Source organism: Molossus molossus, unplaced genomic scaffold (assembly GCF_014108415.1).
Source record: "Molossus molossus isolate mMolMol1 unplaced genomic scaffold, mMolMol1.p scaffold_m16_p_9, whole genome shotgun sequence".
NCBI lineage: Eukaryota > Metazoa > Chordata > Mammalia > Chiroptera > Molossidae > Molossus > Molossus molossus.
The window spans coordinates 26,820,225-26,847,853 of record NW_023425403.1 but is presented as its reverse complement, the minus strand read 5'-3'; the positions used below and the strand labels follow the sequence as shown (position 1 = coordinate 26,847,853).

Genomic DNA, 27,629 nt, shown 5'->3' with positions numbered 1-27,629 from the left:
ACCTTTGCTCCTCCTGGGCCAGTGGGCTCTGCGCCTCCTGCACATCCCCAGCGAACTTTCTTCTTCCCAGAGCAACTCTTTCTTCCTGGGGAGGAGGGAAGCAAAGTGTACTGGGGATTCTTTTGGGAAATGGAGGTAGAAGAGGTTTTCTTCCCCCAGCTCTGTTTGTAGTGCGTCAGTAAATAGTTGGGATGAGAGCTTTTGCTGGGGAGAAAGGAAGAAGAAAAATTTCTGTTAAAACAACTCCTGGGCACATTCCTTGGTTAATCACTTAATTACAGTCCTTGTCGCCAGTGTGAGAGTGGTCTCCCCACAATGGGAGGTAGAGAGGTGGGGGACACCATCCCTAGGGGAAACAGTGTGGTATGAAGGTATGAAGGAGGCACCCAGTGCAGGGACTTGAACCCCAGGCTCCATTCTGATACTTGCGATATCTGTTTAAAGGTTCACACAGAACTCTCTGGGTCCAGGTACTTTCTGCCTGGGTCTCCTGAGTGGGGTTCTGTGTGCCCGGGCCTCCCCCTGCCCAATATTGGGGAGCTGTATCTGGGGGGTCGCGGGATGGGCGCAGGGCCCCGGCTGCAGCTTTGGCCCTCGCAGGTGGCTCTGCACTAAATCACAGTGATGAGGTGGGACCCACAAAAGACTGAAATCTTTTTTTAATAAAAACAAAACAAAACTCCCGGCCCCAAGCCCCTGGGCTGTTGAATGGCGATGGCTTCCTGTCAGGATTAGCCGGGCTGCCTGGGCATGTGTGCTCTGCCTTTCTCCTCAGGAAATACCTTTAGTAAGCCCTGGTGGGGTCCCCATGGCAACGCGCGAGGGGACCTGCTGACAGAGGCCATTCAGCCCGCCATTGTTCCTCAGCCCTTTGTCGGGAGCTGTATTGCTGCCCCTCTGGCAAACACAGCAGTTTGCACAGTTTTGTCGGCCTGAATGTGGAGTTTTTACATTTTAATGGGCTCTTCTGGCTGTGGCCCATTTGCATGCAAAATGGTCCTTCTTACTTTTCTCCCTTTTTCTATTTAAAAAAAACAAAACAAAACCCTACACTTCAAATCTCCTGGGTGGGGGACAGGTGAATGCTGCTGGATCGGGGTGTCAGATGCCACTAATTGATTTGGTGTTCCTGTCTCCCTCCCACCCATGCCTGTGCTCCCCCTGACCGCAGTTTTCCCTGTATCTTGGGGATGTCGTGAGTTCAGGGCATCATGTATCCTTAGGGCTTCCTCTCTGTACCCCAAGCCTTGGGATTTTAGTGAGATTCCCCCCTCTGGCCTGGCCTTGTCAGACTAAAGTAAGTTTTCAGTTCCATTTCAAAGCCAAAATCACGTAATAAAAACCTTTGCAGAGGGCCCCCAGAGCCCTGCTGAGCTGTTCTGTGTGTCTTTTAAGTTTGCTTTCAAAGCCACCCCCAGTTCCTCCCCCACCCACAATTGCCCCCTTATTTATCTCTGGGGAGTTTGTGCCAAGACTGTAAACAGTCCTGGACCACCAGTTCCCCCACGTTACTAAAGAGGATGGCGTTCTCCCCTGATTTCCTTAACCCAGAAATCCAAAAGCAAAAGGATTTCATAGGGATGACAGAAATCGTGACCCGGAGATATCATGCCTGAGTTTTGCTGGGGGTTGGTTATTCAAGCCCCACGCACTTGAGAGTGTAGAACGTAGATGACACACTCCTGACTTAGAGGGTAGATAAGACCTACACTGTACATGGACCAACCCACAGGCAAGCAGCGTGAATAAGCACAAGAGAAAGCCATGAAAATTTGTAAGTCACATTAAAAATGAGATGAAGAATGTTGTTGGGGAAGTCTTAGGCAAATGATGGAGTGATAGGAGGAGAAAGGCATTCTATAGAAGCAAAGATTTTTGGGTGGGAGAAAGTGAAATGAGGGGGCAGTGAGGGTCTTGGCTTGGTGGGAGTGGTGGAACCAGGAGACTGGACAGCTGAGGTGGAAGAAGGGAAGTAGTTGAGAGGCTCCAGGTTCTGGAGGAGGAGGAAGCAGGCTCCCAGGAGTGTGAGGGGGTGGGATGCAGACTGCCTGTGTGGAGGGGTCAGGGCTTGAGAGCGGACAGTTTGAGCATCTGTGATCAGAAGAACTGACCCCAGGGGATGGTTGATGAGCCCCTTTGCCTAATGTTCTTAATCTGTCAGTGGAGTCAGGCAGGGGTCATCAGAGGTCATCAACTCAGCTGTAAACTGTAATCAAGGGTGAGGGGCTTGGGACATGGCAAGGTATCAGGTGACTGATCCAGGATTAAGCTAGGGACACAGGGAGGGAGTGAGGGGCTGTTCTGTCTACCTGTGGCCAAGGCAGAGCTGTAAGTACCTGAGTGTGTCACCTCACTGTCCCGTGTGCAGCATGAGACGTGAGATGCTGTGGAGAGGCGTAGGACCAGCATCTAGGGCCAATGCTGACCCGTTTTGAGACTTTGAGAGGAGCCCCTCACCCTCCACTTTCTCATGTTTAAATGGGAATGAGCAGGAATCACATCAACATGAATTAACATGCCTTGCAGAATATCAAGAGCCCTACCAAAATAGGGCATTGTTATTGGTCCCACGTCCACTGCTATCACACTGCCCTCCCTCTCCCCCCAATTTCCTCACCTGCCAGATGTGCACAGCCACATCTACTCAACTTGAGTACGGACGGGAAAGTGTATTTATAAGTTAAAAGCACTAAGTTTTAAGGTCGTAGTTGTGGGGCTGAGGAAGTTGAGGGAATGAGAAAGAGAGGTAAGGCCAAAGCAGCCAACTTGAGAATCCCATGTGTGAGGTGGGAGACATTGGTGCCATGAGACAGGATCAGTGGATTAAACAGAAAGGGTTTCAGTTACTGTTTTGAAGTCAAGGATTGCAGAAGACACAGTGAAGGTAGAGGCTGTCTTTCAAAGTGGTGGACCTGGGATCTGGATTTATGTGGATTCTAGAGAGCCAGGCCACCTGGGTTTAAATCTCAACTTGGCCACTAGCAAGGTAGGCTGTCTCAGATGCATATTGAACCTCTTTGTGCCTCAGTGTCCACTGTGTAAAATGAAGATAATAATAGTGTCTACTTCACAGGATTGCTGTGAGGCTTAAATGAGAACTGTGCTCGGCACATAGCAAGCGTCCATATCCATAGGGCAGAGATAATAATAGTATCACCATCATAGGAGCTGTGTGGATTAAATGATAGTGGCATTAAGAGCCATCACAGTATATGGGATACAGTAAGAATGCTATAAATTATTGGCCAATATCAGTTTTATCATTTTCAGATTTGTTTCAGGGTCCCAAGACAATACATGGGAAGGCACAAGCTAAATTGCAGAGTGCTATGCAAATATATTGTGATTTGTCACTGGGTTCATGTTAAGTTGTGGGGTTTGGGGATGGATAACTTCCAGACCAAACTGGCTGTTATGGGACCAGGACTGGTGAAGTGGTATTTTAAAATCCATGTTCATGTATATTTGTCCATGTGGCATGAATGGCCTGCATTCATAATCTCTGCAGAGAAATGTGCTCTCTGCAACTTCTTTAGTGGGTTTTTGTTTTGTTTTGTTTTTTACTGTTTTCTACCATGAACCTTCTGTTCCACACTGGCCATAAAGTCTGACCTCATGTCCTACGCACTGCCTCATCCCAAGGCACTACTATGCTCATAAGCACCTTATGTTTCTGCTCCTCTCAGAGTTTTCACTTCCAACCTAAATCTTTATTTACTTCCCCCCTTTCCTTACCATTGTGTCCAACCTCTACTGTGAACACTGCTGTCTGCTCTGACCACCGATATCTAAGTTCTGTAACCACAGAGCCTCTACTGGGTTCTTACCTTCCTCAGCTGTCTCATGTTGCAATACAAAGTGCTTTATACATATCAAGGTGTGATGTACATCTGATCACCCTGGTTAGGGCCAGACATAGCCTGCTATTCCTTTGCTTAGTCAGTTTCTTCTTACAAGGGCTCACCGAGGCACCCGATGATAGCTATGTTGAAGAAAGTTCCCCATCTTCTTGGATTTGGGGGAACTTTGCTCTTATCTTATCATAAGAATAGAAGGTTTGTATGGGTTTGGGCCTCCGCAGGGCTTCCTTCCTCCACCCTCCATGATGCCCATGGCTGGTAGAAGTCAGAGATTTAGAATCAAGAACTCGGATCTGATCTGATGAACCTGGGGCAGAACTGCCTGCTTTCTGACTGTGGTAGGTTTCTGGCTAGTCCTACCATAAGCAAAATGCTGCACCCTCGTTGGGAATGACAAAGCCTGGAATTTTGCAGGAAAGTAGGAAGGGAAAGGGACTTAGTGGGGTCTCATTAACATGTATCATGTTCTTAGACTTTAGAACACCATGGGAAACACCATCCTCACCTCTCTGTCTTACTAGCTGCCTCCTTGAGGATTACTCAAAAGTGTGGGTCCCCCATCTGTTCCTACATTTCCTTGAGGGGATGGAGAAGCTCCATTAGAGAAGCAGCATGGGATTGGTGATTGGTGGATGAATCCCTTTCACTTCCACAAAAGGGGTATCCACCCAGGCTCCACAGCCTGCCATGGTCCACTTGCCATCTATACTGTCCCAGGAAACTGCCTCAGGACCAGAAGTCCCCTCAGATTCTGGCAGCTAAGCAGGAGTCTTTGTTCTCTCTTGTGTTCTGGAGAATTCTCTGCAGCATCAGCGGCCCTCATAGTCTAAGGAGGTTCAAGTCAAGCCCTAGCCCTTACACTAAACTCCCCGCCCTCAGTGAAGATAATAGTGACTCTGTGCTGTGGGCCTCAAAGTACAATGTACCTTTTTTCCACAATGCACTTTGAACACATTGCACCTAGATCCTGTGAGAGTGAATGAACATTGTCATTTGACTCACGCCAAACACTTTCAGCCTCCGACTAGGTCACCATGGAATCGAGACACCAAATGTCCTCCAGCTTCCATTCCCCACCTCGTCTCTCGGGAAACAAGACGCATGAATGCAAGCACTTCGGTTTGCCACTTCTTCCACAGAATCCCGGTCAAATTAGTCAGGTTCTCTCAGAGCTGGAACATTGGTTTCAAGTGGCTGAGCAATAAACTGGCTTTCTTCCCTTCATCTTCCATGGCCAGCCCAATAAAGGTGTCAGTTAGCTCCTTTCTTGCTAACTAATACATAACAAGTATAGCCCTGGACCATTGGTCTTAATGAGAGAAAGGCCAGCTCAGAGGAGATGGAGCCACAGATGCAAGGGCCTTTCAGTGAGGACATAATGGGGACACTGGAAAGACCAAAACAGAGTGGAGAATAGTGACTTGATTGCTGCAGCTACCAGTGAACAGTGATGTCCTCACATCAGCCACCTTACATGGGAACTCCCTCAGGTCAGGGCCAAAACTCAGGGCAATGACACAGATGGGCAGGGCCTGGTAAACCAGTAAGAGTTGGTTACTTTTCCATCACCTCCTGGAAGAAAGTAGCATTATCCCTGCTTTGTAAATGGAGACTTTGACATCCAGGAGTACTGATAGCTGTGAGAATATCCACTGAAACCCAATAACCATAGGCTGAGTTTTTGGTTCCTCTAAAAATTAGCCTTTGCTAGAGGCTAAATTTAATTCAAGACCCATTGAGTGGTTTCTACATTTCTGACATTGTTAGGCACTGTGGGGAAATTATAATAATCAATTCTGCTCCAAGTTTCTTGCTATTTCTTAGGAGAGGCAAGACATGGACACTGTTGACAGGAAACAATACTCCCAACTGTCCATTAATCAGTGAATGGATAAATCAAAGGTGGTATATCCATACAATGAAATATTATTCAGCCATTAAAAGGAATAGAGTACTGCCCTGGCCAGTTGGGCTCAGCGGTTGAGCGTCGGCCTGCGGACCAGAGAGTCCCGGGTTCGGTTCCTGCTAGGGGTATATACCACACACACACACACACACACACACACACACACAAAGGAATGAAGTACTGAGACATACTATAGCACAGAAGAACCTTGAAACATTCTAAATGAAAGAAGAAAAAGACCACATATTGTATGGCTTTATTTACATGAAACTCAGTATAGACAGATCTATAGGGACAGAAAGCAGGTAGGTCAGTGGTTGCCTAGACTGAAGGGCGGGGGTAGTGAGTGACTGCTAATGGGTACAGGGTTTCTTTTTGGGGTGAGAAAAATGTTCTAAAGTTAATTGTGGCGATGGTTGCATAACTGTGGCTATTCCCCAAAAAACAGTGAATTATACAGGGGTGGGCGAAAGTAGGTTTACAGTTGTGAGTACGTGAAACAATTTATTCTTGTATTATTACTTTTTTCCCCCATGCGAACAACTGTAAACCTACTTTTGCCCACCCCGTAAACCCTAACGGTTGGATTTTATGGTATGTGAATTATATCTCAATAAAAGTGTTTACAAAAGAAATCCTGCAAGGTGATATGTAATTGAGTGTGATTTTGTGTGGTTCGGACAGTAACTGTTTTACAGAAAATTAGAGTTGAGGCACTAGTGCCAACAGGAGGCTTCCTGGATGCTGTGATGGTGCCCTCTGAGTCAGGTGGGGTAGGTGGACTCCGGAGAGATGCTGACAGGCTTGAGCAGAAGTAAGTTTTGTTGTGGGGGGAGAATGCAGTCGGAGCGGAGAGCAGCCAGACCTAGAGGGGAAGGTAGGGAGAAGAAGGTTTCATGGAAAAATGGGAACAGATTGTGAGAAGGCTTGGATGTCAAGCAGGGCTTTAGGTTTTATCCTAAAAAAAAAAATTTTTTTTAAATTTTTATTTATTGATTTGAGAGAGAGAGAGGAAAGGAGAAAGAAACATCACTTTGTTGTTCCACTTATTTATTCATTGGTTGATTCTTGTATGTGCCCTATACCGAGGATCGAACCAGCAGCCTCGGCATATCGGGACAATGCTCTAACCCACTGCGCTACCCGGCCAGGGCCCCACAGTGTAGGATCTTGATCAGGGGAATAATGGACATAGTGCACCAAGGCCTGGAGCATCAGGGTGAGTTCGAACTCCCGGGGCAGGAAAAGGAAAACAGGTTCGGAGGCTTTTTATAGGTCACGTAGAAGAGTTTTGTTTGCACATCCTGGTTGGGGTGATTGGGAAGTTAGGGTTCCAAGTTAGAGTCAGCCAGAGCTGGTCCCCAAGGGCCAGTGTCCGTCCCTTCACTGCTTTCTCTTGGGGAAATGCCTGTGTTCTCCTTGCTACCTTTTTGTCTCTGGGGCCTGTCAAAATAGGCTGTGATGCCAGAGGCCAAGAATTTGGGTTTACAGAGTTTACTGTTTGACCATCCGCTGGTACAGATCTCGAGCTGCAAAATATTTAATCTGTGAGGTCACTGAAGGGAAATGAGACTGGATCAATAGGAGTGGAATATCTGCTGTTCCTTAAGGGTCATGTCTGAACTGCTTTTCTTCTCCTTTTGGCAAAGCCACAAACCATTAAAAATAGAAAGAATCCCTTTTTTTAAAGGACCCACAAAGGCTTATTTTTAATCAGTTGTGTGGTCTGCTCACCTTTGTGGTTGGTGTTCTTCTTGACCTGATCCACAAAAATAAATGAATCCTAGCCTAGTGGTTTCCAAACCCTTATAGAGCAGCAGCCCCCTTTTTGATGACTCAGTATTTACCCAATATTAAGAGAGAGCCCCTGGGTTGCAGCCTTGGCTCCAACGCCTCATTTGAGGCCCCACTGAGGAAAACTATTCCGTGATGCCACCTGTCTCTCAGGACACCCATTTCTTCATTTGCCTGGTTTCTAGTGGACACCTGTTCAGCACTTCAGAACGAGTTCTTAAAACGAGGGTGGTGAAGGAGGAAAGGGAATTTAGAAGGTAAGACAAACGACTGTGCCTATGTCGTTCTTCATCATCCAGCAAGCACTGGGCAACTCTTATGTGCCAGGCACCATACTGGGTGCTGGGGATTTAAAGGTAAATATGACACATCCCCACTCTCACAATTCAGCTGAGAAAGGGGCTTTCCTTCAGTGTGACAGGTGTGGTGAGAGCACCTGACCCCAACTGGGAGTCGGAAAAGGCTTTGAGGCAGAGTTACCAGCGGGGCTGAGACCTGGAGGGTGAGTGGAGACAGCTAGGTAGAGACATGAGCCCTGCAGGGCGATAGGCCAGGGGGTGTGAGGAGTCCCAGGTGAGCCTCTGATGGGGAACCAAAGCAGTGGAGACTGAGTCAGGAGGTAGGGTTGAGCTGCAACAAGCCCTTTCTTTGGTTTGGATGGACACTTGGCAGAAGATGCCGGGAGCACCCCTGAACCTCCTAAAGGGAAATTGAGTCTGCATTTCCCCCTGGTGAGTGAAAAGGGGGTGCTCAGGAGACGGGTATCAGCCCAGCATGGTGGACCCCTAAGTGTGTCCGGCTTCAGGCTGTCTTGTTAGTGTGAGTGCGGAGTAGTTGTTCGAGAGAGGGATGGATGCGTGGACAGGTCCCATCAGATCTTGTGAGTTGTGAACCACCCCAGCTCCAGGGAAAGAGGTGAGGGAGACTGGACATGTGTGTTGGGGGATAGCAGAAGGAGAGGAAGGTGGGGGGCTGAAGAGGGGGCAGCCCTGCAGTAGGGTGAGGAGAAAAGAGCTTTGTGTGCACCAGCTTAGGCTGCCAGCACAAGTGTGGGTTTGGTGGCAGCTGCAGGCCTCCGTTCCTAATATAGGCAAAAGCTCCGAGTCCTCTGGCCCGACACCTGTTCGCTAGAGGCTCCCCTGAGCTGACCTCTGCTTGGGCTGTCTCTCCCCCATATGCATCTGATGCATCTCACTCATTGGGGGGCCAGCCCCGCCCCCCCAGTCACTTGAACGAGAGCTGCCTGGCTGACGAATTGCCTTCTCTCAACTTGGATGGGGGTTGCTGGATTTTTGAGGGGTGGGTTTGTCAACTGTTACTTGGAGAAAGGGGTAAAGGGGTGAGGCTGTCCTAACCAAAAGGAAACGGAGGTATTTTCTGGGAAGTGACCATTCTTGGCAAAGAGCTGAGTGTATGGGGAGGGGCCACTCTGGACACAGAAGTCCTGGGGAGGGCGGCCGTATCCCCCTAGGATGGAGGGAAATGAAATGTGAACGCTTAATGCTGCTGCAGCTGCTTCCTAACTTTGCCTCTTTCTTCCTTTGACCTTTGGAGGATAGGGGTAGAGAAGGAGGAGATGGGGGTTGTTCCCAGGTAGCCAGCCGTTTCCAACTGACCCATATTCCAGTCCCCCCTTCCCCAGCCCTGTGGCCCCTGGGATATGGCAGCTCAGTGCCTCTAGCATAACTCCCTTTGTTTCTCCCCTCCTTCCCTCTCCCTCTCTTCCTCCCCCATCCCTTTGTCCCTTGGTTCCTCTTCCCGGCCCCTATGGGTGGCTGCAGCCCAGCCCTGGGGAGCCCCTGTGGAAGTGGAGTCCTTCCTGGTCCACCCTGGTGACCTGCTGCAGCTCCGCTGTCGGCTGCGGGATGATGTCCAGAGCATCAACTGGCTGCGGGACGGGGTACAGCTGGTGGAAAGCAACCGTACCCGCATCACAGGGGAGGAGGTGGAGGTGCGGGATTCTGTGCCCGCTGACTCCGGCCTCTACGCTTGCGTGACCAGCAGCCCCTCAGGCAGCGACACCACCTACTTCTCCGTCAATGTCTCAGGTTGGTAGCAAAGCCCTGCCCTCACCCTCTCCCTGGATCCCCCCTCCAACCCTCTCTGCTAGTCTCAGGGGGGAGGTGAACCTCCTCTTCCATGATCTGCCCCCATTCTGCTTCAGAAACTGCTGCCCACTAACATTGCTCCCTGCCCGCCGCGTGGCTTAGCTCTCAGAGGGGTGACCAGGTGGTGTGGGCCCCAGGCTTCCCAGATCTACCTCGGAGGTGACTGCTGGTCCTCTTGGGGCAGTAAAACACTGACTTCTCCACCGCAGCTTGCCCAGATCTCCAGGGTGCTACATAGGGCCCAGCCAGCTTCCGCCCTGTCATTCCCTTGCCATTCGGACTTGGTACTTGGTTTAGTGACTATAGCCCCAGGAGAGTTGTGAGGTCCCTCCTGTGGTGGGGAAGGGTCCAGGTGCACCGCCATATCCACAGGGTTTATGGGAAACATCTGTCCTCCAGCTTCTGGAGCAGTGTTAGGGCAGCCAGGGAACCCTAGAGCTCTGTGACTTTGGGAATCTGCCACTTTTAAATGCAACTTTCACAAAAGCAGGGTGAAACGAACTAGAGCTGAAATTTCCTTTACGCCATTTGTGAATGTCAGTGTGTGCTTGGCACCTCCCCCACTCGGGCGTCCTGTAGAACGTGCCCCTAACAGGGCCTTGCCTCCTCTATTTCCCTCCAGACCACCAAAAGCACTAGGAAGGACTGGAGAAAGATCTGGCATCCGCCCTGATTGGTGACAACATATGTGTCAAGCCTCTTAAAAGGGGTGGATACTTGTTGGGGAGAGGTGTTGGCAGCTGCAGACTGTGTAGTAGGCTCCCTATCTGCTCTGACTTAAAGGGCAGCTTCCAAACCTTAGCAGATGCATGCTTGAAAAATTCTGACTCTAAGTTAGTTGCTCAGCTCATGGCTTTGGAAATAGCTTCTGGCCTCAGTGTGTCTAGATCTGTCTGGATCTCCCATGGTCAGCAGGCCAAAGGAGGATACAGGTTCCCTGAGTGCTAGTTCTGATACCCAGCACATCTGGTGGTACCATGAGTGGACAGAGCCTCTGAATGTAGGGTGGTATTAAATTAAAGAGGGCCCGCTGCCCCTGTGAGGTGTGAAGAGCTATGGGCAGAGAGGGGCAGGGCATTAGGTTGGGAAGGGACAGGGACAAGCTTAGAGAATGCAGTTCTTCATGAACTGTGTTTGTCCCACTGAGAGAAGGTCACTAAGGGAAGAGTAGGCCTGGGAGTCGGTGTGGGGAAGGTGTCTGTGTTCATCTATAACTGGACTGGCCTTTATGTTTAGGGGCTGTTGATATGGATGGAAATCTAGAACTCTCTTCCCCTGGAGGGACCTCAGTGCCCCTTCTCCTTCTCGTAGATGCTCTCCCCTCCTCGGAGGACGACGATGACGATGATGACTCCTCTTCAGAGGAGAAAGAGACAGATAACACCAAACCAAACCGTATGCGTGAGACACTGTTTCCTACCTTACTGCCCCTCTGGGTGTGGCTGTTGGGTTTGGGTGGGAAGGGGGAGCTCAGGTGATTGGAGAACGGGAGGGGGAGCAGGCACCTGGGGTGACGAGGCTTGGCAGTGAGATCCCATGGGCATCCTGATCAGTGCAGGCATTGTTCACAGGTGTTGGGCAGGTGGGCAGGATGCCGCCAGGTTCTGGCCTGGGCCCTTGCTCCTGAGCCTGACCAGCCCCCTGCCTGTCTCTCTTGGCTTTTCCTGGGTAGCCGTGGCTCCATACTGGACGTCCCCAGAAAAGATGGAAAAGAAACTGCACGCAGTGCCAGCTGCCAAGACAGTCAAATTCAAATGCCCTTCTAGTGGGACTCCTAACCCCACACTGCGCTGGTTGAAAAATGGCAAAGAATTCAAACCTGACCACAGGATTGGAGGCTACAAGGTACGTGTGGACATGTGAACGTTAGCATAGAGGAACGGGAGAAGCTGACCTAGGAAATCCTTATGTGCCTTTACTTGTTTCAAATAATGCTAACTATAGAAGTAATACATGTTAGAAAAATCTCAAATACAAAAATGTGCAAATAAAGTTGAATTTTTCGGTCTTTTTTCTGTGGCTATGGTTTTTGGGTAGTTAATTACAATGTGTATGTACTTATCATGTCACATGTTAACATAGCATGAGTCTTTTTCCATGTTTTTTTTTTTTTTTCTTTATTAATTTTATGAGAGAGAGGAAGGGAAAGGGAGAGAGAGATAGAAACATCAATGAGAGAGAACATCAATTGGCTGCCTCCTGCACATTCCCTACTGGGGATCAGGCCCACAACCTGGGCATGTGCCCTGACCGGGAATCAAACTGGTGACCTCTTGGTGCATGGGTCGATGCTCAACCACTGAGCCACACTGGCTGGGCTTGCCATGTGTTTTAAAGCTAACTTTTCACGACTGCATAACATTCTATTATTAAAACGTCCCATAATTTGATGAAGTATTTTGTACTATTAGTTGTTTTCTACTTTTTCAATATTATAATTAATATCACAATATCTTTATGCTTAAATCTTTGTCAGCATTTTTTTTATCCTCACCCGGGGACATTTTTCCATTTTTTTGTTCCGATAGAGTGAGAGAGAGAGAGAGAGAGAGAGAGAGAGAGAAACATCGACGTGAAAGGGACACATCAAGTGGCTGCCACCCGCATGACCAACCAGGGTCAGGGACAAACTGCAACCGAGGTACGTGCCCTTAGCGGGAACCAAACCCGGGTCTCTCTGGACCGCAGGCTGATGCTCTAACCGCTGAGCCAAACCGGCCAGGGCTTTGTCAGCATTTTTAAATGTTCTTCTTGAGAATGGATTTCTCGAAGTGAAGTTACTAGTTCAGAGGATTAGCATTTTTTTTAGCCCTTGATGCATATTGCTAGTTAATTTTTTTCCTGATAATTAGATTATTTTATTTATTCATTCACTAATTCATTTATTCCATGAACATTTCTTGAACGCATATCTTTCCAGAAAGTATTCTAAGCAAGAGAGAGTTCCAAGTACAATGGGAAGACATTTATAATGTTTTACTGTGATATTTGGTCAAATGGAGGATGATGTGGGTAATGAGTTGGGTGTAGTTTTATTTTATTTTTAAATTTTTATTGTGGTAACAATTTCTTAAAGAGAAAAATTAATTCGCTCTTTCATAGCAGAGCATGAGAATCAGCTCACTACATCTTCGCCAACAAGTTTGAAAAGTGGAAATATCTCACTGTTCTTCTGTGCATTATTTTACTTGTTAACAGACTTGGAGTTTCCTTATATTAAACAGTTTCCATTTCCTTATATTAAACAGTTTCCATTTCCTTATGTTAAACAGTTTCCATCTCCTGTTGTGTAAATTGTTCATGTTCTGTACCCATTTGCATTGTAGGAAGGACATCTTCACTGAAATCTCCTTTTTAGAGCTTCTGATTATCCAGTCCCCATTTCTCTCCCATCTCACCTAGCTGCTCTTTTCTCATTAATCTTGTTAAGAAAAGCAGAGGAGATCAGAAGAAATAGGGGAACATTTCAAATGAACCCACCAGGCACTTGCTGTGTGCAAGGCACTTTGCTGTGCGTGGTGCGAGGCAGCATTCCTGCCCGTGAAGAAGCCCAGTCTCACAAGAGGGCAGAAGTCCACGAGCACTGCCATTAAGAGCAGGCTGAGATAGCCCTGGCTGGTGTGATTCAGTGTTGGCCTGCACACCAAAGGGTCTCGGGTTTGATTCCCAGTCCAGGGCACGTACCTGGGTTGCAGGTTCGATCCCCAGCCCCAGCCGGGTGCGTGCAGGAGGTAGCCAATCGATGTGTCTCTCCCGTCAATGTTTCTCTCTCTCCCTTCCACTCTCTAATAATCAATGGGGAAAATACCCTCAAGTGAGAGTTAACAACAACAACAAAAAGGCAGGCTGTGATCTGTGCTTCTTTAGAGGTACAGAAGGACAGTGAGAACAATTCTGACCGCCGATTGGGCTGGAGGCTCTCTCTGGTTTTTGAAGTGAGACATCAAGGGCAGGCAGGGCCAGACTCAGCAGGCAGCCCGTGCAGCACAGGGACAGCTCAGATGGAGCAGCGTTGGGAGAGTGCAGAAGGCACATTTGTGCAGGCCACCGTGGCCTTCGCTGCTGCGAGCAGACGTCCAGAATTCCTCACACCCAACTTTTGTCTGATGTGTTCTTTCAGAGTGTGAACGGGCTGGGGGTGGGCAAATGGAGCCTTGTTCTGTCTCATGGTGCTTCATGGGCTGTGTTCTGCACTCAGATTGGAGGGTGGGTGCCACAGGGCGCCATTCCACCATGCAGCTTCTGCTTGCATTTTCCTCCAGACCCTCAACAGAGCCCTTTGGCATCTTTCCCCTCAGGTCCGCTATGCCACCTGGAGCATCATAATGGACTCCGTGGTGCCTTCTGATAAGGGCAACTACACTTGCATTGTGGAAAACGAGTATGGCAGCATTAATCACACCTACCAGCTTGATGTTGTGGGTAAGAACGCCAATGGCAGCCAGAATGGGAACTTATAGGAAAGAGAGCAGGGACATTGAGAAAACAGCCGTGGGGTTTAGTTAGGGGTAGAGTCAGGGTGGTGGAAGTATTTTGTAGCTCTGTCACTTTAAGCAGGTCACTTTCCTCTTTTGTGCCTCATTTATCTGTAAATAGAGTTGAGAGGAGCAGATAGTGCTATGACTCACTGTAAAGTGAAAGGTGCTATTGATAGTCTCTCCTGCAAGAGGTGACTGGAGTAGTGATGTTAAATTCAGCATAATAGTAGTGAGTGCTTCGTGAATGTCAACAGCATGCTAGGCACTTCAAACACATCACCTGTAATTCTCCTTGCACCCCTGCAAGGCAGGCACTATTGTTCCCGCTATACAGAAGAGCACACTGGGGTTCAGGGAGGTCAGAACCCCAGGCCTGTGCTGACTCCAGGGCATTGCATGAGACACGAGGTGCTGATACTACAACCTGTTCCTCTTAGACCTGAATCCCATGCTAGGGATCTTAAGGTAGAGAGTTTTGTAGCCAGCATTCTGTCTTGGTTTTGAGGAGATGGTCTAAAAAGAAGTTTCTGGTCCAGGAGGTTTGGGGTAGGATCTGCAATTCGGTCTTTCTAACAAGCTCCTAGGTGATGCTGGGCTGCTTCTCTTGGACCACACTTTTAACAGCAAGAGTCTGAGTGACTCTGTAATTTTAGTTAAGGAAAAGTAGGCTGTGCTGAGGTCTGAGGGTGTGGCTTAATTATGGGGCTCTCCATGAAGGCAAGAGAAACTTCTTATGCCTATAAATATGGAGGCCTTGCCTTGGGGAGGAGGTTCCTAATAGCCTAGGGCCTGGTGAGAAGGTGGCCCCTCTCCTAGCTCAGGTACAAGGAGCTCAGCAGAGCTGCTGGGCAGTGCACTGCCCATCACTGGGAAAGTCGAGGGGGGAGTACACTTCTCTTTGTGTTCTTTGGGATGCTGTCAGCATTTCAGCCAGCAGCAGGCCATAACAGGGCCTGATAAGCTCTCCTCTCCTTTCCTCCACAGAGCGGTCCCCCCACCGGCCCATCCTGCAGGCAGGGTTGCCTGCCAACAAGACTGTGGCTCTGGGCAGCAATGTGGAGTTCATGTGTAAGGTGTACAGTGACCCACAGCCCCACATCCAGTGGCTAAAGCACATCGAGGTGAATGGGAGTAAGATTGGTCCGGACAACCTGCCTTATGTCCAGATCTTGAAGGTAATCATGACCCCAGTCTCCGTGGGCTGGGTGCTAGGAAGGAGACCAGTATTTCCTGGGATCCAAGTAGCTGTGGTCCGGCTCAGTGCCCAGGATTGGGACTCATCCTTTACCCTTCAGGCACACATGCTCCATCTTAAATAGGGACCCGGCCACATTCTCCAGGACTCGTGACGGGTCACAGAATAGAGGTGTGATGGGAGGTGGTTGGGCATTGCTGGTTTCTAAAGAGCTTTGAGAGTGACTTTGCTCAGACTTTGGGGTCAACTACTCAAGAAAGGCTTTTAGAGTCCTGCTTTTCCATTGCTTAGGGCCAAAGCCTTTCCAGCAAGTATTTCCCAGTCTCGGTCCTGTTTCCCAAGTCTCGTTCTTTCTGGCAAGTGGGGTGAATGATAAGGGCACGGCTTAGGTCGAGTTGAAGTACCAAATGCCACAGGTGAATTCTGAGCCGTATTAGGAGTAATGGCATTTTCTTCCTTTTTCCTGTCACTCCCAGACATTTGATTGTCCTTGAATGCTCCATTAATCCAGGGAAGGTAATTGCCTAATTCTCCAGTGGATCTTGCAACAGGAAGTAACCAGAAGCTGGGAAAGTGGTTTACCTCCTGGTCCCAGAGTTAGACCTCATCCTCCCCTCGCTTGGCTGTCCCAAAGATTTACTGGCCATCCCTTCTCTTCACTACCGGTGCTGAAGCTGCGGTGTGGGAAATGGGGCCGTGGCCTTGGACCTTGGCCACTGTCACCAGCCATTCACAATCTCTGCCCTAGTCCTGGAGGAGGGGGTTCAGTACAAACAACATTTGATTGGGGAATTTTTTTTTTCTTTAGTTTATTTTGCAGTTAAATACTTTGAACTTTTGAAGACAGCTTATTTTGCCCTCCCGAAAAGGGAAGGATGATAAATCTCACTTAACGTCTCTGCTGCCTTAGCTCCCTGCCTTTATGTTACATGGGAGCAAAGTATGGCCACATCTCAGTGTTTGCCCAACTGACTGGCGTGTCGTTGGTTTGTTCCAGCATTCGGGGATTAATAGCTCGGATGCGGAAGTGCTGACCCTGTTCAATGTGACAGAGGCCCAGAGCGGGGAGTATGTGTGTAAGGTTTCCAATTATATTGGTGAAGCTAACCAGTCTGCGTGGCTCACTGTCACCAGACCTGTGGCAAAAGGTAATGGGGAGATGGATGGGGCCCTGTGCTGGGAGTTTGATTTCGCCCCCAAGCTGCTGGGGCAGGTGGGGAAGCCAGCACCCAACTCTCCCTGTTATCCTGCTCTATTTCTAGTGCCCAGAGCCATGGAAAAATACCCGGCCTGGGAGGCTGGTTTGGTTTGGTACTGTGTTGGTGTCTGCTCCCTCTGTGCCCTCTGTGTGTCCCTTGGCTGTGTGTGCATTCACGGGGACAGTCCTGCTGTATTATAATAGTGCAGACTGGAGGTGTGAGTGGTGGATATGAGAAGGGACCAGGCTTTCCCTTGCAAACCACCATCCTCAGGCCGTGTGTGTGTGTGTGTGCGCGCGTGAGCGCGCACGCGAGAGAGACTGCGGCACCCTTCCATCCTCCTGTGCGTGCCCTCTGACTTTCTTTACCTGAAACCAAACAGCTCCCCCACCCGCTGGGCCCCATTTCTCCATGCTGCCCACTGCCCGCATGCTTGGATGGGCCAGGGGCTGCCAGCGTCTGGTGAAGGGTCGTAACCAGCCCTCGTCGTCTCAGGTCCGCCCGGAGTTCCTCCCTCAGGGCCTCACTCTCTTCCTCTAACAGGTCTCGCTGCCTGGTGGTGTTGTCTGTTCGTTGTTGCAAAGGAGACACTGGGGAGCATCTCTTCCTGGGGTTATCCACCCCCTCTTTCTTCCTCTCCTTCTCTGTGTCTCTTAGAGGTCTCATGTCCTGTGCTTGTCCATTTTGCTTCCATTGTCTCTTCTAGACTGCTGGAGTTAATACCACCGACAAAGAGATGGAAGTGCTTCACTTAAGGAATGTCTCCTTTGAGGACGCGGGGGAGTATACGTGCTTGGCGGGTAACTCTATCGGACTCTCCCATCACTCTGCATGGTTGACCGTTCTGGAAGGTATACACTGTACTTCTCCTCTCGATGTCCTGCCCTCACCACGGGCACGGGGGGACCATGCATTGCGGGGTTGGGGGAGACCCAGAGCCAAGAGAGGTCGAGGAATGGGCTCCATGGGCCGGTGGGCAGCTCCAGCAATTTGTCCAACCTCGAGGGTCAATTCCTCAAGGCTCACCCAGGAGCTGTCCTTGTTTGCAGGAACACGGAGGCCCCCCACCTCTACACCTGCCTCTGGCTCTCCCCTGGGCCAATGTAATGCATGCAAGAGATCTGGATTTAACCTTAGCCGGGCTCTCGTCCGGGCAGGCTCCTTCCATCCGTGGATCCAGCAGCTGTCCCTGACTTGTCTGGTTCTTTTTGGCCAGCCCCTCACCTCCTCTAACTGAATGCAGGCACTTTAAAGAGGGGCTTGCTGCTTGCTAGCCATGCTAGCCCACCCTCCTGTGCGGCCGTCTTCTGGTCTCAGGAGAGGTTCCACCCAGACCAGCAGATGAGCCGAGGAAGGCCTAGCCACAGGAGACTGGATGGTGCCCATTTATCCTCTAACTACTGACATATCGCCTCTCCCAAGAGCGGAGGTCTGTGTGCTGGGCCGGGAAGGAAGGAGCCTGCAGCCTGTTCAGGGTGGTAGGCTGGTGACTGCAGGACTGGGGCTGGGTGCCGCTGCCTCTCTGAGGGTCCTGCATGTGGGTCTGGGTGCTGTGCTGTTCTTGTTACTGCTGACACTGCCCTCTCTTCTCCCTCCTCCTCCGCCCAGCTTGCCCAGCAGAGTCTGATAACTCCCCTGCTCAAGGCAGAGAAGCGTTCTGTTTTTGTCGTTGTCACTGTCTGTGTCTGTGTGTGCTCCCATTCAGTTGTCTTCGTTTCTCAGCACTGGGGAAAGAGAAAAACAGAAACACTTCTCCTTGTTATCAGCTCTGCAGTCTCCTTGTCAGGCCCCGGCAGTTCTCCGGGGCTCAGTAGAGGTCCCACTCAGTGCCTCTTGGGGGAGGTCCCCAGGGCGCTTGCCTCTGTGGCTGGCTGGGGTTTTTGAAGGGGAGGGTTGGGAGGAGGGCTGTGGAAGGGAGAGGGATGTTCACACTGGTGGGATGGAGTGTTCTCTGACTGCTGGACGTTAACCCTCCCATTCTCTCGTGCGGGAAGGAACGGTGGATTAAGTGGATGGACTTCTGTGGGAACGGGGTGAATTCTAAGTGGACGGTGGGAGAATAGAATAAAACAGGACACCCCGCCCCATTTCCTTCTTCAGTTTTAGGAGTTAGGGGCTGTGAGTAGTGTTCTTAAGAAGTGCAGAAACATTTGCATTTTTCATCTCTAGCAGTCCAGACATGTTTGGAAATTTAGTCAGTTTTGCCTGTTGTTTGCTAGGTGTAAATATTTACACATCTGACCTGAGACAGACAACATAGGTGAAAGGTGTGAGGTATGAAGTCAGAACACAGACACACCCTTTCCTCCCACCCTCCGTTGTCCTCACTCTGCGAGCACCACTATACACCAGACACTGGACTGCAGATGTAAACAAGGTGCCGCCTCCACTCTCAGACCATCAAAGACTTTAGAGGAGGTTGTCCTGTCCCCGTGTGATAGGTGTGTCCATGCAGTGCTCAGGCACTGCAGAGAAGGGCCACACGTTTCCATGAGGAAGCTGAGAAAGGCACCCAGAAGGGACTTCTCACCGGTCCCTTGCAGGGTACCTGGTACCCGTCTAGCCCAGCAGTCCAGCAGAGCAAGGAGGGCTTTTGAATTAATGAGGATGGGCCACACGTAGCAAGGTAGTTCTAGTCCCCCTCTCTCGGAGGGTTCGGGTCAGGATCAGCAAGCCTCAAGGATTACAAGATGTCTGATCTGCTCAGTGCCAGAACCCCAGTGCTATCGAGGATTCTTCTCTGCCCTAAAGCTCCCCAGAGGAAAAGAGATGGATGTTGTTTTTCTTATGGAGCTAGGAGCTAGGGACCCTAATGGGCTGGGCCCCCCAAGCTTGCTAACACCCTGTTCACACTGGCTCAGCCCTGGAAGAGAGACCCGCAGTGATGACCTCGCCCCTGTACCTGGAGATCATCATCTACTGCACAGGGGCCTTCCTCATCTCCTGCATGGTGGGCTCTGTCATCATCTACAAGATGAAGAGTGGCACCAAGAAGAGCGACTTCCACAGCCAGATGGCCGTGCACAAGCTGGCCAAGAGCATCCCTCTGCGCAGACAGGTAACAGAAAGTAGATAGGGGATTTGCACACTCTGCACCCCTCCTCCCTGTGCCCTGGGGCTTCTCCAGGAACTCCTAACTCCCTTCCTCTCCACTGCCCCCAGCCTACTGCCTCCAGCTTTGCTTTCTGGCTTGTGGGCCAGGAGCAGTGGAATCCTGACCCACATTCTCCAGCGTCAGGTTCCCAGCCCATGAACCCCATGTACGCACCATGCCCCAACTACTACAAGTCCCCTGCTCGCCTGGCATATGGATTGGGGCCTAGCTTAGGTGAACATGCATTGAATACTGCCCGTTTAAACTATTCCCTAAGAGCCAGTTAGAGGTGCAAAGAAACCGTGTGGAGAGGAGGACCTGACTTGGGTCCCAAGGTGCCCTCTCTCCTTTGTGCCCACCCTCCTGTCCTCCAAGGAACTGGAACAGAAGGTGAAGGCTGTAAGAGGAGGGGACGTTCATGCAGAACTAGGCTAACTCTGGGAGGTGCCTTGGGAGGTAGGCACCCATAATCGGAGGCAGGGTTTTCAAAGAATCAGGACAAGATAGAGATGAAGTTACAGTGGTTATTTTTGTCCATTTGGGAGAAGTGAGTACAGTCTGTTTGTATTAAAGGAGAGTAAACTGAAGCCCAGTAAGGCTAGTGGGTGGCAAAAAGAAGTTGGCTTTAGAACGTCAGGCTTCCTGCCACTCTGTGCTGGGGGAGGGACATCAGGTGACAAATACACCCCTCTGTCATTGGTGAGAATCCCTGACTTGGAATTGGGGGAGTCTGCGTCACTCCCCGCTCCTTGCTAGAAGGGTGACCTCACGCTTCCCTGTAGGTGTCAGCTGACTCCAGCGCGTCCATGAACTCTGGGGTTCTGCTCGTTCGGCCCTCACGCCTGTCCTCCAGTGGAACCCCCATGCTGGCCGGGGTCTCTGAATATGAGCTTCCCGAAGACCCCCGTTGGGAGCTGCCTCGAGACAGGTAATGCTCTCACCTTGTGAGGAAGTCCCCCGCTTGTTATTCGATGGTGGGAGTTGTGTGTACCGAGGCCTAGGGAGTGAAGGTGCACCAGATATATCCAGACGTAATTTCCACTTTCTGCTCATAGTGGGGTGAAATACAGAGTGGTGTAGATGGGGCGTCCTCTCCAGGTGTGAACCTCACCAGCCCCATCTTACACTACCTTTTGTTTCCCTGAAGACTGGTTTTAGGCAAACCCCTAGGAGAGGGCTGCTTTGGGCAGGTGGTGTTGGCAGAGGCCATTGGCCTGGACAAGGACAAACCCAACCGTGTGACCAAAGTGGCTGTGAAGATGTTGAAGTGTAAGTGATGTTTCTGTCCTGGTGAAAATGATTCCTTCCCTTGTCAAGCAAACTGTGGGCCTGACACTTGGAACACCCTCTCTAGTGCTCTTTCCTTTCCCACACCTGCTACCCAGCCTCTTAGCGTTGCCTGGGAGTGGAGGGGGGCACTCTGCCCCCGAGATTGCCATGACCTGGGGTCAGCCTGGTTGCGGTCAGGTGTTTATTCTAAATTCCATTGATAGCTGCTTTTCCTTCCCGTATCCTCTGCCCCACTCACTGCCACATATTTCAACAACAGCTGTCATGAGAGGGACATGAACGGGGAGGAGAAAAGGGACTCCTAAGGCATACACCTCACCTCATTCCCATCCCTTAGCTTTTCTCCTGTCGCCCTCCCTTCCAAAGTAAATGAGTCTTGTCCCCTTCTCTCGTGTGTGTGCAAAGCGGACGCAACAGAGAAAGACCTGTCAGACCTGATTTCAGAAATGGAGATGATGAAGATGATCGGGAAGCACAAGAACATCATCAACCTGCTGGGGGCCTGCACGCAGGATGGTAGGCACTGAACAGGCAGCTTTCTGGGTCTCAGATGGGAACTCGGACCTGCTGCTCCCATAATAGTATCTGTCAGGGAGAAGGTAGTGAGCTGGGGTATTGGTGACCAAGCATCTGTCAGCCATGCTAGGGGAGCGCGGGGTAAGGAGGCGCAGGGTTAGTAGTAATATGGGGATGTATCTCTTGGGGTCTAGGCTGATGCTCATTGGTATTCATCAGAGAATACAGGTACCTAGATTCACAGACACAGTGTATGGATAGGAATGGGGGAGGGGGGAGTAGTAAATGTGGTCTAGATTAGGACTCTTAACCCCAACTTTGCTGAGGAACTTTCTGTCCTATGCTGGGAAGAATTATTTCCCTGACTTGCTTTGAGTGGTGAATGAATTTCTCTGGTTCCGTAAAGGGGAGTTGTGCCATTTGGGACAGGGTTTTCGCCAGCTGAGGCGAAACCTGCATACTGGCCTGCCTGCCCTGATGGTGTCTTCATCCACGCACCCCAGGTCCTTTGTATGTCATCGTGGAGTATGCCTCCAAGGGCAACCTTCGGGAGTACCTGCAGGCCCGGAGGCCTCCCGGGCTAGAATACTGCTACAACCCCAGCCACAACCCAGAGGAGCAGCTCTCCTCCAAGGACCTAGTATCCTGTGCCTACCAGGTGGCCCGAGGCATGGAGTATCTTGCCTCCAAGAAGGTACAGCACCCCTTGGTGCCGTCAGGGTGGGAACAGAGCCCTCCTCGTGCTCCAGCTTATGACTTTCTGTCCTTTGTTGGGATGGTAGACATACTGAGCATATGTGCTGTCTTAGGCTCTCAGGGGACATCTCAGGGTCAGGAGAGCCAGTAGAACCTGTATGGCCTGGGGGTCAGACTGGGTTAAGTTCAAATCTGTACACTGCTACTCTCCGAGTAGCCTCAGGCACTACTGAACATTTTCTATTTCTGTTTTTTCAAATATAAAATAAAAATGGTTGTAGAGTAAAATGAAGTGTGAGAATGTTCAGGACAGTTTTGATGCTCAGTAAATGCTGGCTTTGGGCCCCAACTCAATGTAGCTGTGCTGAGCCTGGGGAGACCAGGCTTGCAAGCACACACCTGCACAGACTGGACGAAGGACAGTGGTTTAGCCTTCTAGTGCAAATCCAAAGCTGAGAGTTGGAAGGACCAGGAGAGCAGGCAGATATGGGGGCTTTGCTAAAGTGTGTGAGAGGCTGGAGCTGGAAATGTTTCGATGGCTACGTTTGAAGTGGAGAAGAGGAACCCTCTAGCAGGGAACTCGAATGTTCAGGAGGTGAGTGGTGTGGCAGGAGAAGGCCTGAGGTAACTGGGCTGCCTGTCAGCTGCAGAGTGAGTGCTGGAGGACAGACGCAGACAGCTGGACATTGATACATGTCTACAGTTGTCGACCCCTAGAGCCTTATGGCCCCTCACCTGCATGCCACCCTCCGGTCTCCCATCTCTTCCTCCCGTCTCCACAGTGCATACACCGAGACCTGGCTGCCAGGAATGTCCTGGTGACGGAGGACAACGTGATGAAGATCGCAGACTTTGGCCTAGCTCGGGATATTCACCACATTGACTACTATAAAAAGACGACCAATGTAAGTGCTGACAAGGCCACTATGTACATGTCCTCTGCCCAGGACTCTGCTGTGTTAGGCTTTCTTCCACGTAGACTCCTCATGCTTTGTCTGAGCAACAGTGTGGTGGGATGAGCTGAATACGTGCATTACTTCCCAAGCCCAGTTCCTCATGTACCCTCATTCCCTCATTGCCCTGCCCTGGGCCACCCTGGCCATTCCTCCCACAGGGCCGACTACCTGTGAAGTGGATGGCACCTGAGGCATTGTTTGACCGGATCTACACCCACCAGAGTGATGTGTGAGTTTGACATGGGCAATTGCCAGGGATACTTGGGATAGAACATGTCTGGTACAATAGGGTCCTTTCCTCCCCTCTGAATTGATGATGATCTCCTTCTATCTCAGAGAGAAAATAAAACAAAACATTGTAGGTAGCCATTTACTTTGGTCCTTGGAGTGGAGAGGCCAGGCTGTTCTCTGCACTGTCCCTTGGTATTACCCTTGGAATTAAGGATTTGTGTTGGGGAGGGTGGGTTGCGGATAAGTATCTGCCATGCTGGTGAAGAAGAGATGAAAGGGACTCTAGGTTCGCCTAGTCCTGTGCCCACGACGCCCATGTGCTCTGTGCTCGTGCACAGGTGGTCCTTTGGAGTGCTCCTGTGGGAAATCTTCACTCTGGGAGGTTCCCCATATCCTGGCGTGCCTGTGGAGGAGCTTTTCAAGCTGCTGAAGGAGGGCCATCGTATGGACAAGCCCAGCAACTGCACCAACGAGCTGTAAGCATGAGAGGATACCCAAGGTCCTGAGCTAGGCCCTGGAGGCAGAGTGGGTTTGACGGGAAGAGGAAGAAAGGGGTGCTTAGCTGATAAAACGGCCCCTCTTGGTCATTCCTCCTACAGTCCCCCCACCACAATCTTAAGTTCTCTACTCCTGTTTTTCCTCCCTTGACCTCATCACCCTGCTGCAGGTACATGATGATGCGGGATTGTTGGCACGCAGTACCCTCTCAGAGACCTACTTTCAAGCAGCTGGTAGAAGACCTGGACCGCATTGTGGCCTTGACCTCCAACCAGGTGAGGCCGTCCCATCATCAGTTAGGTACATCTCTCTGGACTAAGACTGCTGCGGGGAGGGCAGTGCTGGACCCATTGTCCCTTTGTGTCTCCTCTCACAGGAGTATCTGGACCTGTCAATGCCCCTGGACCAATACTCTCCCAGTTTTCCCGACACCCGAAGCTCCACCTGCTCCTCAGGGGAGGATTCTGTCTTCTCTCACGAGCCGTTGCCTGAGGAGCCCTGTCTGCCCCGACACCCAGCCCAGCTTGCCAATGGCGGACTCAAACGACGCTGACTAGCACCCCAGCACTGCTCCTCCCTGAACTCCGTCTTCAGCTGTAATTCACCTACCACTCCCCGCTGGACTCACTGCCTTCCCCTTTGCCCTTTCCTGCTGGCAGGAGCCAGCTGCCCACCTGAGGCCTTCACCCCACCGAGTTCACCTCTCTTCCTCCTCCTCTCAACCTGCTTATGAGAGGAGCAGAGAGGCAGGTACTTGCTGATGGCCATTCCATTCCCTCCCAAATGATGGACCAAGACCCCCCGCCCCTCCCAGCCACTTGGCACTGCCTGGAGGGTAGGGATCGGGAGGTAAGCATGCTGAGCAGGCATGCAAGCGAGAGCTGACTGCGCTTTCTTGTGTTGGTTTTGTCTGCTTCACCGTAACCCGTAAGCCCTTGTGTTCTGGTGGCAGGTGCCTCGTCCTCAAGGCTACAGAAGTAGGGAGGGGAAGTCACTGCTCTGGGCCTCGGTTGACGGCAACGACCTCTGCTCCAGATAGATGGTGCCATTGGCTTATTAATTCTGATACTAATTTGCTTTGCTGACCAAATTCCTGGTGCCAGAGGACAGGGAGGCAAAGGCTGGGAGCAGTGTCGTGGCCCTGGGGCCCAGCCCCGAACTGGGGGCTTTGTACATAGCTATGAAGAAAACACAAAGTGTATAAATCTGAGTATATATTTACATGTCTTTTTAAAAGGGTCGTTACCAGAGATTTACCCATTGGGTAAGATGCTCCTGGTGGCTGGGAGACATCAGTTGCTATATATTAAAAACAAAGAAAAAAAAGGAAAATGTTTTTAAAAAGGTCATATATTTTTTGCTACTTTTGCTGTTTTATTTTTTTAAATTATGTTCTAAACCTATTTTCAGTTTAGGTCCCTCAAATAAAAATTGCTGCTGCTTCATTTTTATATGGGCTGTGTGACAAGGGAAAGAATGTTAACTGAAACGGAGCAAGAATAATGGGTCCTGGGTCTGTGTCTGTCCAGAGATCCCTGCACATTCCCTGCAGTTTCCTCCAAACCTCTTCCTTTTAGGTTCTGTACTGAGACCTCTGGACACACCTCTGACCTCTCTGATGCTTTTTGGAAAGGCAGGAAAAGAAGACATCTGCATAATGGGCAGGAACCTCCTGTCAGCGCACCAAAGGTGCTGGGTCAAAGTCATGAACCCATGCAGCCCTTAACCACAAATCGTTTCCTCAGGGGGAACTGGTGGGGTCCGGTAGGTCAGAGGGTCAGAGAGGGAGCTGGGGGCTTACTTGGAATAGCCAAGGGGTAGAGCTAAAGAGGTGGAGGAAAGCTGAGGATTATTTCGACAAGAGCATGGAGAAACTCAAACCCAGATATGCATCTACCCCCTCTGTGGGTGTGGTTTTGCCTGTGCTGCTGTGGAAGGGGAAACATGTCGCCTAGGACTAGGTTTACATTAAGGTCCCTTGCTTCATGTTTCCGAGCCAGCTCTGTGTTCATGGTCCTCCCCCACACCAGTCCTCGGTATCCAGTGATCAAACTGCGTGTGTCGGGACTACCACAGATCTTGGCTTCCTATAGTTCTTCCTGTACAAGCTCCACCCCATCCTTCAAGAAAGGGAAAAAGTTCTCTAAATGTTTGTTTTTGGGCTGCTTAGAAATTTACTTCTGCCCCCTGCTGGCTATCGCTGCACTCACCAAGTGCGTCCTGGCTCCTCAGAACTTAGTGCTCAGCCTGCTCCTGTGCAGCCTTGACCCAAAGCTTGATTTTGTGCGGGATTATGGCTGAATACAAAAGAGAGTTCAACATGCTTCCATTTCTGTAGGGAAAATGGGATTGCTGCTTTAAGTTTCCTTTCTAAGCTAGCCCCCCTTCTGGCAGCAGCAGTGTCCGCTACTGTTGTAAATCAGTTCTCTCTCCTTGTGTCTCTGTAAATATGCAACTGTCGACATTACAGTTTGTGTTTGTTTAATTATGAAGGTATAATTTGGTGAACAGAGCCAGGAAATGAATTTTAGCCCTTAAAAACATTTGCTTTCAGACCTTATAGCAGTGTCTTTCCTTATAAAAATAGTGATGATCATTCCTGCCTTGGCCCTTGAATCAATGCTTTGGAAATGGACAGAAGATCTATGAAGGGCTTCATATACCTTTGGGAGAGGTACTAGAGAAATATAAGGCACTATTATAAGTGATGTCCTTGCTATTACTACTCAAATCACCCACACATTTCCCCAGAGACTGAGCTACTGTCTAATAAAAGATAGTGAAACTGACCCGAGAGAAAATGAAATGGCCATTTTACTTAGATGACCAGATTGGGTCTCCTGAGAAAAGGCATCCAGTTTATCTAATGAAGGCGGCATGCTTCAAGGCACTGAATTTGTCTGGTTTCCTGAGGGTTAAAAGATTAGGGCCTGGGGTTACCACAGTATTAATCAATACTGCCTTTCTGCCTTTTCTAATTGCCATAGACTGGGGAATCATCATTCCCTTGGTACTGCTAATGTAATATATTGATCACAGGTAAGTAAGATGGAACTCAGATGAAGCAAGAAATCCATCTCTGTGACTGAAGTCGCTGTGTTTATCAGCAGCCACTAGGAGGAGCCAGCACCCCAAAATCTTGGTCAACATTAGGTAATATGCCAGTCTGCTTTGAAGTTCCATTAGGTGTGTACTGGTGGGAGATCTTTAGCCTAGGTTTTGACATTACAGAGCATTTATTTGATGACAGCACAAGGGCAGGTCTATGAATGTCAAGTGCCACCAACACCTCTATTGGAGTAGAATTCTCAATGTCTAAAATACACAGGCCATGTCTGACATCACCACTCAGGTTGGGTTTCAGAAAATGCCTAAAATTATACTCAGTGAGATTAGCACCTGATACACTACAGTATATGCATCTGCAGGGAAGAGTAGAGAACAGGGAAAGGAGAAAGCTTTGTAGCAACCTTGCCCAGCTTTCCATTCCTTCAGCTGATGGGAGCCAGAGGGAGGGAAGGTCAGCAAGAACCCAAATGTTCAGAAGACTCACTCTTGGGCAAGTTCTCTCTAGGTTGGTACATAACATTATTTAGAACCATTTACACTTCTGGTGCACAGAAGTGATGCATTTAATGAGCATAACAACTAGAGGTTTAATTCTCTCTTGTTACGTCAGTAGGCGCTAGAGTCAGTAGTGTGCTGGGACTGGTTCTTGAGACAACTGTGTACAACTTTTCCCAACTGTTGTTCAGTGACCTGTTGGTAGTTTGAAATCAGCCATATGGGAGTATTTACATCACTGGAG

General features: G+C 50.0%; 1 protein-coding gene across 3 annotated transcripts in view; it reads left to right on the top strand.

Moving 5' to 3' along the window:
- The window catches only part of FGFR1 (fibroblast growth factor receptor 1), a 48,507-nt gene extending 23,989 nt beyond the window's left edge, over nucleotides 1–24,518 (top strand). Inside the window, exons 3-18 of one of the 3 annotated variants that reach the window (XM_036250140.1) lie at nucleotides 9,342–9,608; nucleotides 10,980–11,063; nucleotides 11,341–11,513; nucleotides 13,967–14,090; nucleotides 15,131–15,321; nucleotides 17,247–17,391; nucleotides 19,402–19,604; nucleotides 20,417–20,562; nucleotides 20,782–20,903; nucleotides 21,330–21,440; nucleotides 21,944–22,134; nucleotides 22,919–23,041; nucleotides 23,251–23,321; nucleotides 23,662–23,799; nucleotides 23,991–24,096; nucleotides 24,198–24,518. In XM_036250140.1, coding sequence (XP_036106033.1) covers nucleotides 9,342–9,608; nucleotides 10,980–11,063; nucleotides 11,341–11,513; nucleotides 13,967–14,090; nucleotides 15,131–15,321; nucleotides 17,247–17,391; nucleotides 19,402–19,604; nucleotides 20,417–20,562; nucleotides 20,782–20,903; nucleotides 21,330–21,440; nucleotides 21,944–22,134; nucleotides 22,919–23,041; nucleotides 23,251–23,321; nucleotides 23,662–23,799; nucleotides 23,991–24,096; nucleotides 24,198–24,374 — 2,372 coding nt within the window. In that variant the 3' untranslated portion in view covers nucleotides 24,375–24,518. Of the gene's footprint in view, nucleotides 1–9,341; nucleotides 9,609–10,979; nucleotides 11,070–11,340; nucleotides 11,514–13,966; nucleotides 14,091–15,130; nucleotides 15,322–17,246; nucleotides 17,392–19,401; nucleotides 19,605–20,416; nucleotides 20,563–20,781; nucleotides 20,904–21,329; nucleotides 21,441–21,943; nucleotides 22,135–22,918; nucleotides 23,042–23,250; nucleotides 23,322–23,661; nucleotides 23,800–23,990; nucleotides 24,097–24,197 lie in introns of all 3 variants that reach the window. The other 2 variants (XM_036250139.1, XM_036250138.1) reach the window with 2 other exon arrangements.
- Nucleotides 24,519–27,629: the final 3,111 nt, after the last annotated feature.